This window comes from Ixodes scapularis, unplaced genomic scaffold (assembly GCF_016920785.2).
Source record: "Ixodes scapularis isolate PalLabHiFi unplaced genomic scaffold, ASM1692078v2 PGA_scaffold1__304_contigs__length_218370807, whole genome shotgun sequence".
In the NCBI taxonomy this organism is placed as follows: Eukaryota; Metazoa; Arthropoda; class Arachnida; order Ixodida; family Ixodidae; genus Ixodes; species Ixodes scapularis.
Window position 1 is genome coordinate 52,067,962 of NW_024609846.1, and position 12,834 is coordinate 52,080,795.

The 12,834-nt window shown below is 43.8% G+C and overlaps 1 protein-coding gene across 14 annotated transcripts in view; it reads right to left on the reverse strand.

Annotated features, from left to right (window-relative positions):
* Positions 1 to 12,834, reverse strand: part of LOC8038614 (RNA-binding protein Musashi homolog Rbp6) — a 632,232-nt gene that overhangs the window by 228,680 nt on the left and 390,718 nt on the right. For all 14 annotated transcript variants that reach the window (XM_042290732.1, XM_042290733.1, XM_042290738.1 and 11 more), the window contains one exon: positions 1,308 to 1,356. In XM_042290732.1, the coding sequence (XP_042146666.1) occupies positions 1,308 to 1,356 (49 nt within the window). The remainder of the gene's footprint in view (positions 1 to 1,307; positions 1,357 to 12,834) is intronic.

The following is a 12,834-nucleotide window of genomic DNA, read 5'->3' on the forward strand; positions in this document are numbered from 1 at the left end:
ATAAGGGCCTATCATTAAAAAGCGCACATATTCCCGCAATAATAGACACAATAAAAATTAAAGAGACTACAAGGTTGTTTTTTGTTAATAACTTCATGTTAATTGAATATTTCAATATGCCAATAAAAACCCCTTTGGCTGGCAGACTCAGCGTCCCATTTCGTCCATGAAAGGTATATCGACACATATTTTATACTTGACGTCCAGCGACGTTTCATCTAGAAGGCTGCGTTCCGTCAACAAGACATGATCGCATCGCTGTAATGACAACTATGGTAATCAGCAACAAAACCAAAACAAAACACGGAGTACGCTTAAGCTTTGCCTTTAAGAGTGGAACGCGATAGCGTTATCGGGCCCCGCTCGCATCGCCTTCTCATTCATCTCTCATGTTCCTCCTGCCAATGAGCCGGACACGGTGGCCTGGTCGCGCCCGGCAGTAGCGTGTCCGGCTCTCAACCGAAGGGTCGTGGGTTAGAATTCCGCGTAAAATTCTTCCAATTTTTTAAGGCAAATAAATTACTTTCCAAAGTGAAATCATTTGATACATGCGGCTACCTCTATTTCGCATTACATGTCATGTTTTTAATCACTCTTATTTCACGCGTGACGTCATGTTTCCCGTGAGCATTGTGTGTTGTTTGAAATTCCTGCGCGTAGTCAAGTAGCTGTGACGTCATGACCCTATTTACCAATCCCGATTTTTGCGTCCGCAATTTTGTCGTCACATCACCGACGCCGGTTTTTCTGCTTCACAAGCTCCTTAACGCTATCGCGTTAAAAGAAAACAAAACTTGCGAGATTTTAGTCTTCAGCTTTTCGCAATCTAGTAAGCACAATACCGGGTGTTTCGGTGTAATTTACCTTACCGCAGCCAAATCAAAAATGATTTGACACAGAGTCAAATCCCATGAACAACAATACGTTCATGCCGAAGCCGGAATGCGTTTTGACAATGAGGTGTCCGGAGAATAGAAATCCGAAAGGCGCGAAAAATGGGTCCATATTGGAAAATATTGGACACTTTTGCACGAAGGAGCATCTGCCGAAACCGTCGGTGACCAGGTATACAGTGGGCGTCCTCCTGAATGACTTGCCCAAAGGATGAGCCCGCTTATTTTGTCTCTATTACGGCTGAACACAGGCTCTCTATTCATCGAGCACCTTGAACGTAGGTTCCCAACGTGGGTCATTTTCTTCTGAAAACTCAGAAACACAAGGCGAAGAAGAAAGAAGAGCCTGGCTCAAAATGATTCGGCAGGTCGGCCCTTCAACGGCGCGCGAGAAGTAAAATATAAGACACTCACCCCTGTGCCGGTTTGTCTGCTTGTCGAACATCAGCATTGCGTCTTCTATCTGCAAACAGAGAGAAAGAAAAATTAGGCAAACCCGACAACAGGGAAAGGAACAAGGAAGTCTATCTAAACCACAGTGCGCCATTAGCTTAGAGTTAAAGCTGGAACACAAAGGATGAAGCCCCAACCTGTTTCCCGTCGTGTCTCGTTAATACGTATCTCGTTCATATGAACATTACAGACAACATTTGAAGGGATGAATCGGGTAAATACACGCGTTATTGTCTCGTTATTATGGACCACTCGCATTTTGGACAATATTTTCGGAGAACGGAGGTATTCGTAATAACCAAACATCACAGTAATTAATGTTGAATAGCAAGACGTCAAAGAGGGAGGGTGTTTATGGCATACTGGATGTTTCCTTGGCGTGGCGCTTAGTAAACAGAGATTCGTGCAAAGAAGCGGGCAACAACGGCGACTGAAATTGGTTCAAACCAGCGTCAGTCCTACGTTGTACTTTGTCCGTGCACTTCTTTCACTTGTCCTTTGTTCAGTTTTTTGCGCTGTTTTCACGTTTGACTGCGTTGTACTGCACATCTTAAAATTTTCAAGAAGCAAAACGGGCAGAAGCGGAACGTGCGATTATAATTGAAGAATATATCTGTTCATCTGTTCTCTTTTCTTCCTCTAGGCTTCGAATAAGGTTTCCATTATTCGCGAGCGCCGAAAATAGCTGGATCGTAATATTAAATACAGGGACAAACAAAATGTGTCTCGCTTCTCAGCTTTACAGATCGTATGCCTTCAGGCTAGAAGACCAAACATGCTCTTTTCAAGCCGCCTCAGGAAACACGCTCTCGGTTCTCTAACTTGCGTTCCGTCGAGTTTATCTAGTTTTCCTTTTTGTTTCTTATTGCGGCGGCTTTTCTTCCTCGCACAACGCTAGGACCTTTCAGCATTCGTTTAATTTCCCGCGACATTTTCGCGGGGGTTCTTTCGTCAACAATACCTCTTCCCGATTTTTCGTTTTTCTGTTCTCTTTTCGAAACGACTCTGCGATTCGTTTCCTTTCATCCTCCACCAAACAAGATCTTAAAAAATATATATATATCTGTATAAAAAAGCGAGAAATAAAAACAAGAAAACGTGGAAAATACACGTTCTCGAAATTTCCTTAATGCGTTTCGCATTTAGATGCGCCTCCACCAAAGGCCAACACTTCGCGCTCTCTTTTGCATTTTGTTTTTATTCATATTTTTTTTTTCATTTGTAGCCGAGTCTTCGCAGCACTTCTTTCACACCCCGAAAGCACCCTGAACTGCCCCAGGTTCATTTTCAACTTCCCGAGACAGCAATGCGGACAGCATCGTAGTCAGCCAACGGTGCACAACCTTCCTTTACAAACAGAAAAAAAAAAAAACAGACAAAAAAAGATGGCTGGTACGTGCGCGTAAATGGATCTGAACGCATTCAAAAGCGCACTCCCAGCTTTGCTTGAAACCTTTTCATGGAAGCCCTCTCTTCCTCCCGCGCATCTTGCTTCATCTTTGACTATATAGCGAAGCAGGTGAAAGAAGATCCCAGCGCCGAGAGAGAAAAGGAGCCGTCATGTTACACACAACACGGGAAAAAGCGCGTTCGCTTCATACAGACGTTCGGAGGAGCTACGCTAACCCGACGATATATAACTCCGAGACACGCTAGCAACGAAGACTTATTTTTTTTTTTTTTTATTAGTTGCGCATCAGAGGATAAATGAGTAATGCGAGCAATTCAGAAGCAACCAGACGGAAATCCGTGACGTAATTAAAATTGCATCATAATCAAGAACAAGGTTCTGTCGGTAAGGTAACTTAACCACCGGATAGAAAACTAGTAATAACAGGATATATCGGATGCGCAGCGCGTTTCTTTAAAGACTGTTTTCGGTTGGTACGTACATATGAGAAGCCAGTTGTCTAATCTACGAATTCCTCTGTCTCCTTATAACTATGATTAGGCAGTACGTGTGTTTCGAGTTTTGCTCCAGTTATTTTTCACGCGGACTCCTTGTGTTATACATCTGCAAGATTTCTTTTCTTTTTTTTCGGAGGGCGGGGGGGGGGGGGGGGGGGGGGCAAGTTGGCGAAGTTATTGGCTACTTCACAGTCAAGTCTTTATTGCTTACTCCCAATTGAACTAGAGGAAACCTTGGTTGTCTGTCCAACTTAATAGTGAATCTACGTAGCCGAGATGGTGTGCGTACATATTCTCGTAGAAAAGCAAAGGTCTCAATTGACTGATAATGTCGCTACGTCGTGGTTTCCTCAAGGATCGGGAGGAGGAAAGGGAGATATAAACTGCAGTTTATACATAAGTAAATCGAGTTCTTTGCTCTTGCGACTGTGTGCTGATTGCCAATACAGACCAAATGGAATGTCACGGAGGAACCAAATGTTATTAAAAGGCCAAGGTCATTTAAGGGACCAATGTAGAATCGACGTCTACCACTATATTTGTTTACGTGTAATAATAATAACTTTACTTTAATCTCTGTTAAGGTATAAACTTACAATCAGCTTTGGCACTTGCTGCGCCTTCGCAATGTTTCACGAGAAAGACATTTGCACCGATACCTAGTTTGCAATCAAACGACTCATGCTAAAAAAAAAAAAAAGCTATTAACAGCGTTTTGCACCGATATTCACTAGCTCAAATTTCTAGGAAGTATAAAAGAGCAACTTGGCTCCAAATTGGGGCTTTTTGCTGGACAATAAGGCACATACATACGAGATTAAGACGGCAAAGTGCCTCGAGTTGAAGAGGGAACATCGGCTGTGAACAGGCAAAGTGTTCTTTACCACGTATCGATCGCATTATTTTACTGGTTTTACTTAAAGGGTTTAACTTCACTTAACTTCACTTGAAACAGCGCAGCAAAAAGTAGGTGCCGGAAAAAAAGAACACGCCTACTCAACGTCTTAATTTATAAAATTAAGAAACTGGATAAACGATTATTGTGTTATTTGCCGCTGCTAGCACATCAACTATGACCGCAGTTTTATTCATGCGTGTCTTATTGCGCAAAAATTAATAATAAATTTCCGTACGCAAGGCAGGGTAATACTCACGACGTACTGTCGTCGCCGGCGGAAACATGATCATCTTCTCTAAATTAATATACCGGTTGCAAGCCCGCACTAAGCCGGTTTCCCCGCATTACGATCGATATTGCAGTGAAGCCATCCTCAACAAACTGAAGGAACGTGGTTTTTTGTTGTCGTTTTTTTTCTACAACGAAAAGGGTAACATGGCGGCCGACATGCTTCTTTCTGTACGCGTAATCTCCAATTTGAAGCGACAACAGCAGCTCCCCCCTTAAGCCGGTTGAATGATAAATATTATCAATTTCAAGAAAGTATTATATTAAGCCATTCTGCGAAAATTAAAGATAAGTTATATTGAGCCCAGACACTCTAGACAAATTGACAGGATGATAATAACAGGGAGGAGTTTCAGTTGTCCCGCCTCCAGCGTGAGCTTCCGACCTTCGATAGCGCTTCGGTGTCTTGTGAAACTCGAGCGCGCACGCCCAGGCAAAGCATGGTGGAAGGCAGTGAGCGCTTGCTGGCGTCCGCGCGTTCCGAAAAACCGCCCTGCCCTTCTCTCCTTGCGAGTGACTAGAGACCCTTTTGCTGCTTACAAACATTGAGTGCTGCTGGCGTCTCAAGCGACTTCTGGTGACTCCGTTTTTGCAAGCCTCTCGAGCTTGCTCACGCGACCAGTGCTAGAAAGCATACATGCTACACGGACAAAAAGGTTGGACATTTAACGAGGGCCTTCGGTTGTAGGATTTAACGCCTTGAAGGAGGCAAGTTGGTTTACGAGAATATAAAAAAAAAATATTAACAGATATCGCGCTTCTTCGTTCTTCTGGTGTTCACCTGAAGAATTGGTGATTAAACAATTCATCGACATTTCAAGCAGCGGTGTTAAGGTGGCCTTTGTTCATTCTTTTTATGAACTGGAGGTTCTCTGGGACGTCAAAGACTGGAGCACCGCCTGGTGGTGTTCCATATACTTATGTAGCGCCGTCACAAAACGGGGACAATTTGTATTGTGTAGTTAGACTAGTAACACTAAATCATCTGTCCCGTGATTAAACGAAACTATATGACGACACAGGTACAGAGATAATTCATATCGAAACCGACAGATTCGGGACTCAAACTGGGAATGTCTGAGAACGCTATAGTGCTCCCAAAACAACCGAACCCGGTCCCGCAGAAACTGAAGGCACGACCCAGATACCGGACAGAACACGGCACCGACCGGGTGAAGTACGGCGTGCGCAATTGCTCCGGCGATGAAACACAATTAGTTTTTTTAACGAAGGGAGAAGAGACGACGGAAACGGTTTCGACGGGCCCTTCCGCCGTGTCCGCCGGTGGACAGCGCCGCTGGGCGGCGACTGCAGGGGGGGAGAGGCAGACGACCCGTGGCGCAAGGCGGACGGACGGCAGGATTCCGGGCCCTAATTAGAGGCAAGGGAGCGTCACCATTCCCGGCCGCACCGAGGAGGGAGCCTTCCTACTTAGGAGCCCCGCTCGGAAAATTATAGGCCCCCATCAGGGCCCGGGAGCGAGCGGTCCTCCTTCGAAACCAGCGCCTAATCGCGCTCGCCGTTAGCGTCCGGTGGCGGGAAACTCCAAATGGCGGCAGGGACTGATATCTGCATTTGGAGCGGTGGGCTCGCTTCTTGCTCCCGGGAAGACCGGGCCCAGCGAGACGTCGGCCTCGGAGGCTGGATCCCAAGGCAACGCTCTCTTATGCGCTGGACGACCAAGGCGACAGAAAGATAAGACGACCTCGGCCGTCCAAGAGACGCACCGCCTGGACGATAGAGTGCGCGCAGTTGCCTTGCTTGGTCACCGTTTAAGTATTTCAGATTGTATACACGCAACTTCGTCAGCCGCTAAAAAATAACAAATAAACTCAGTTTTTTTTTTTTTTTTGAAGAAACAGAAACACAATGAAGCGCAGAACGCAATTTTTTTTTTTTTTTTTCAACGCTCATCTTTAGAAAGTTTTGTCGCTGAGCCACGTTCCGATCTAAAAAAAGCAGGCGAATCTACGTCATATTCCTTTTTACCATAACATTGTTGGCTTGAGTACCTTCCTGCTTGGTGAAATTTTACCTTTTTGGAGCTTCATCTCTTCTGAAACCTGAGGCACAACCGACTACTCTTTACAAGAAGATTCGTTCCGAAAGATGTAGTTAAAAAAAAAAAGAAAAAGAAGAAACGTTCTCGCACAATGGATCCTAGTTTTAGTATCATAATTCATATCATCTCAAATTCTCGGAAAAATAAAACGCAGGCTAACTCGTTGCAATAATTCAATTAAAAAAAATATCAATATGTAAAGTCGCAACAGACGTTTCATAAGAAACCTATGAGGCAACAAAGTAAACAGATCTACCGAACCCAAAGAAACTATACAAATGAACAGACAAGACGACGCACCTCTTAACTAACACTCATACTTAAATTACACCCAGAGAGAGCTTGAATAAACACAACCAGAGTACGAAGGAACTAATACAAAAAGAGAGAAAGAGAGATAGAGAGAAAGCCAACAAAAATGAAAGGCTTCGTTCAGTTGTGTTGACTGACCACCCACACGCTCCTTTCAATCCCAAGCCGAGTCCTTCCGCAAACACACGGGCTGCCATTCCACAGCCTTACAGAAGAGCCCTCTGCACATCCCCGACCCTATCGCATCTCCAGCCGAGAAACTCCACGTATTCGTGCACACACGCAAACGTCATTAATAACGCAATAAAGCCACGCTGACGTCTCGGAACCACTTTGCTTTCTAAAGTTCTCCGCCTTCGCGAGCTCCGGTTCTCCCCGTTGCCGCGCTGCTTCTTCGAACGCGCCAAACAACGAGGTCGGGGGAGTCCCGCAACAAAGAGACGAATGAACCAGGACTGCCGGTCAAGCGTCGGCGCGTTAGGACGCGGGCACAACACACGGGGGTGCGCGTACAGGATTCTAACGGCGCAAGGCTCCCCTCTCCTTCCTAGGCGGCGCCGGCGCGGGTCCGCTCTCTCGCACATGTCCGCCGCAGCAATTTCCCCCGACGCCACTCGGTTATTAATTACGATGACGGACGACGTCCCCAGGAAATCTGGCATTCGCCAACGGAATCTCAAAGTCGCTCTCGGACGACGCTGCCTGGTGGGAGCAGGAAGGGAAGGGAGGAGGAGTGTAAGGAGGAGGAGAGAGGGGAAAGAGGCTGCCTGATTTTTGTCCCCCAAAAAGTGGGGAAGAGGAGTGAAGGTGGAAAGTGTGTGTGCATGTGTGTCCGTGTGTTTGGGAGGGGGAAAAGGCAGGGGGCAAATCTGGCATTCCGGATGTTGTATCAAGGCTGGGCGTACGACGCCCTAGCCTTTTTCTATATATATATATATATATATATATATATATATATATATATATATATATTGCTTTTCTACGCGTTACCAATGCCTCCTTCTTTGGATATACAGGCGGATGTCGGTGTCGTTTTTTGTATGTATGAAGGAGACGGAAGCCCACCTCCGCTTTTCAGCACCAAAAAAAATAGGAAAAAAATAAATAAAAGAGAGACAAGAACGGAAAAAAAGGGGAAATTGCGGCCGGAAGAGCGCCGTTTGAAATATGGGCTTGAATCTCCCAGACGGCTAATTATGGAAGAAATTTCTTCGCCGGAGAAAGAACGCGTACAGCCCTCTGCACGTGTGAAGTAAATCAACTAAATAGCTAGTAGAGTAATTCCCGCGGTAAGTTCCTTATTTTCGAGCTTAGCTGGATTTACACAGTCCAGGAAGTGGAGAGGCACGGTGAGCGCGCCGTACCAGAACACACAGAAACGTTTATCTTTTAAATTGAGATTCTGCAACATAATTAATAACAAACCCGAGGCTGAGGCAATAGAAGGAAAGCACAAACACGAAGGTTCTTGCACGGGTGAATATTTGTAGCCGGCGTGTCGCTCTCGAACTTCAAAGCAACTTCTGTTGCTCAAAGAATGCGTACTATTTTTGGTTATTGGACGGCTGCACTATAATCTCCACAAAAATCACATCAAGTACAGAAATACCACATATGGCCATGTCAAAAATGGGGCAAATCAAACCATATATATATATACCCTTAGCAAAAAGAGGCCGTACTTCAAACGAAGTTGAAATATATTTAGTACGAATATTCATTTTGTATTTATTCTGTATTATTTTGGCCGCATTCGAAATACGCGCGTAATGTATTCAAAATACATTATAAATATGAATCAAAAAATATTTTAGATATACCAAAAATATTATTCCTTCACACTCAAGATGCCATTTGTGGATTAAAAACCGGTTACACAATTTTTTTTTTGTTTTCGATTTTGTCAGCAAATGGTGTCCCTGTGGTATTTGAAGGCACTACTAAATACATCTCACAGAGCCACATTAGAAACGAACACAAACACAAACACCATGACGCACTGAAGAGCTCATTCACAGTCCCGTTGACTGCTCTAGAGCCTTATATAGCCTACATATTGAAGGTAATAATTTTTTCGGTGACCACCTCTGCGCTTATTAAGGTTACAAGTATTCGATCTTCTCCTCGGGAGTCCGTCAAGGGGGAAACAGTGTTTTGAAGTTCGTGGACGATATCTCTTACTAAAAGGCATTGGTACAACTAATAACAATTCGGCACAGTCCCTAAAACAATATCCACACAAACGGCTCATAAAATACATGTTATTGCTTCTCTGCGTAGCACCACTCAGGTCGAAGCGAATCAAGGCAGTTTCTTCACTTTAAAGTACTGTAAACGACTTTATTTTCGTGAGGACCTAATTCTCGCAAAGTTGGCGAATCGCCTACAATTCCGAAAAATAGGTCCCGTGAACAATTCCGGCAAAATGTAAAAACATTAAAATCTATATTGCGATCCCAGCGCGTCGCGAAAATTAGAATTTGCGAATTATTCCAAAACTCCAACTTTGACCTAAATCGCGAAATATTGAGCCCGCGAAAAATAAATATTTTACAGTAGTTGTTTTGCCTTTCCTTTTTAGTAGTTGACTATTTAATATAGTAGTTAATGTCACTGTATTAAAGTCACTATTCACATCACGTACAATGGTGAGTATACACGTTCAGTGAACTAACATTGTGCTAACAAAACCACGCCAAACGTATCTGTTCACAGCACCTGCTGAAGCTTTCCAGCATCAGCAAATGTTGTGGTTGTAGTTCCCGAACCCCGTTTGTGATTGGTGTGCAAGGAACTGATCAGGTGTGTTCTTGATAGAAAAAAGGAAACAATAACATAAACTGGGCTGATTTATCAGTGCGATGCTGCGCAATTCAATTGCCAAACTAATCAAATGTATTTAGGCGCTTCAGTGTACTCCATATCTGCTTGAAGTGAACTTCAGAAGGGGAGCTTTTAAATATTTTTGTAGTTTAAGTCAAACTACCAAAGTATTGCAGTCAAAAGGTACTTAGAGTATAACACAACAGTATTTACGATTTTCAGGTATTTTAAGAGTATTCTGCACGTATTCTCGATTGCTCCATTTTTTTAGGGTTGGAGTATATTTTGCATGACTTAAATAAATATTTCAAGAAATATATGTGAAAGGTATTTTGTGCCTATTAATTTGGTATTTACATATTTCAAAACGCATGAAGGGAACTTCAAATGTAGTTTAAGTAAAGGTATTTCAAAATGATTTTTAGAAGTATATTTTAGTACCAAGTAACAAAAAAAGAAGTTTATATTTTCGGTATATTTTTCGTGTACTTACAATTATGAATTGTATTTCAAATACACTCAAATTAGAATGTGGTGTATTTCAAACGTATTAGTTTTCGCTAAGGGTATATATATATATATATATATATATATATATATATATATATATATATATATATATATATATATATATATATATATGTGTGTGTGTGTGAAGGGTTTTCAAAGCGGTCTTCGTAGTATTACAAAATAAACCTTTAAAAGAATTGAACAGTGAGAGTTCATTTCAAAGCTCGTTACGTTCACTGCAGAGTTAGTGAGTTTTTAACGACCATAAAGAGTACTACCGAGGCTGTTCGGTACGATCGAGGGCCATCTCATTTCCGGTCAAAGTTACAATTCAATAATACGACGAAAAAAAACACATTTTACCGAACTTTGCAGTATGACTATTAAATTAACACGCAACGTTGCTAATTATCAGGTATTCCGGTAACCCGACAACTGTAAAGAGAAGAATGGTCGATACATACCCTACCGCTTGCAAAATTTACCAAGAACCTCATCATATCAAAAACAAAACGTCGTAAAATAAATCTGGTTCACAATGCTTCACCTGCCGTCACAAGCTTTATTTTTGCGTGTGTGTGTGTGTGTGTTTACATAGCGTGTGCCACCCCGCTAAGTTCGAACCGCCAACATCTAGTCTGATTTAGCAGTTGATCCACTTATAAATCTTTGTTCGCCCTAGCAATCGCCACGACTCCGCAGATCGTTACAAATCGGCAGCGAAAGACAAGGGCACCAAAAGCATCGACATAATGAACGCGGAGCAGAGCGGCCGAACCGGGACTTGCTGCGCAGTTGCAGCAAATAAAGTGTGAGGGTTATTTCAAAGACTCAAACGGAAATTAAGACGGGGAGCTCGACGGCGGGGCTGGATCGAGATAGGCATAATTAACCTTCCACTACCAGTGCTGAAACAAAGGCCCTCATTAACTTCCGAGTTCCGCTTACTTTCCGGTTTGTTTTGTCTTGTTTTTCTTTTTAATTGCTACTTTCCCCTGTCTGTTAATTAACGTCTTGCTAACGAAGACGAACAGGCGGGCAACTCTTCAAAAACTCGACGAGCCAGGCTGCTCGCTTCCGCCCTCCAATTCTCGAAATAAAACGAAAGAAAGCAATAATGATAGTACCAGAAGCAACCGTCAGAGGGCAATATGGTTCACGCAACGTCCAATCAGCGATGACTGCCTTAGCTGCTGCACGATCCAGTCGTCGTAATAGCGTCGGTGCGAAACCAAAGGGAAGAGAAGATAGAAAGAAGAAGAAGAAAAAAAAAAAGTCGACAGGCGCTGGAAAAGAAAGTTGCAACGCAGATTGCGCTCTCGCGACCCGAAGTCCCAAAAGGGCGAATGAGAAAAAAGAAAAGAAAGCTAGCGATAGCTACTTGAGTGAAAGGAAACGAGACATAAACATATGTCTTTATAGGGGCGGTAATTATCGTTACAGGTCGGAAACCGACTAACGGGAAACTAAGTTGTGCAACAAAAACATTGTAGTTCAGTCGTGATCGTAAAATAAATCAAAAGCAAATCAAAAGCGAAGGGTTATACCCACACAAGCAAACAAGCAAAAAAAGGAAAAAGATAATTTAGACAGGGGCAGGGCGCAGACATCGACAGCGAATAGCGCGCCATATCGTGCGTCGCTTCCGCTAATCACAAGCGGGATGCAGGTGTCGATAACGATTGGGATTCCCCGGTTAGCGTCCGTCGATTCATCTAGAATATGTATTCAAGTGTTGCGGAACGGGAAAACGAGGAGCCTGGATGAGGCACGGCTAGAGAGAGAGAGAGATTTAGAAAGTGAGGAGCTGTGCTATGCTAATCAGACTCAGCGCTGATTGGATAACAATGCGCGGAAGTTTTCCCTCTACACCTGACTCTCACGAGGGTCATTAGGGGTTAGCGAAAGTTTCCGCCGTTGGCCGTGACGTCAGCGAAGGCAAGCCGGCTGCAGTGAAGCGGTGGTGGGTGCATACAAATGGCGAACCGAACGAACTTTGCGCATCTTCGGACCCTTTCCCTCCCGCACCCTCCGTTCATTTCGATGCGTGCGTCTGTTGGCGGGCACCGATAAGTGGAGTACATCCAGATTAGTCGGATGAGCGAGCTGCATCGAGCAGTTGCGAATGTCCAGGGCATTAGGCGCAGGCCCTACAACAGAATCCAAAAAAGGAAATTCTGAGATTGGGTTTAGTTGAGTATGAGCGCTATCGAACAAACACGTTACCCTCCCGTCAATAACTCTTGCGCGCAAACGACCTCGCACGTTCTGCTCTATACCAGTTACACTCAAGGATTAAAATGTTTTTAATGACATGTGTAAAGCGAAACGAATGTAACCGCCGAATTCAGAAACCTCACTCAAACTACACTCAAACCGAAGGGCCCCTCCACTTCCTCGAGGAAGGGGAGGGGCCCTTCAGTTGGAGTGTAGTTTGAGTGAGGTTTCTGAATTCGGCGGTAAGTGCCGAGGCGAGCTGGTGGTAGCTGATTATGTCGTTTAACACCTGAGAGTATGGTGCAGGAAAATAAAATCTTTTAGTCGGAGGAACGGACACAGAAGGGATAGAAGACGTTCCCTTCTGTGTCTCTTCCTTCTACTAAAAGTTTTTCTTTTCTCGCACCACAGAGTTAGGTGTTAAACGACATGATGTATAAAGTTTTTTTTTTTTTGTAACCGCTTTAAAT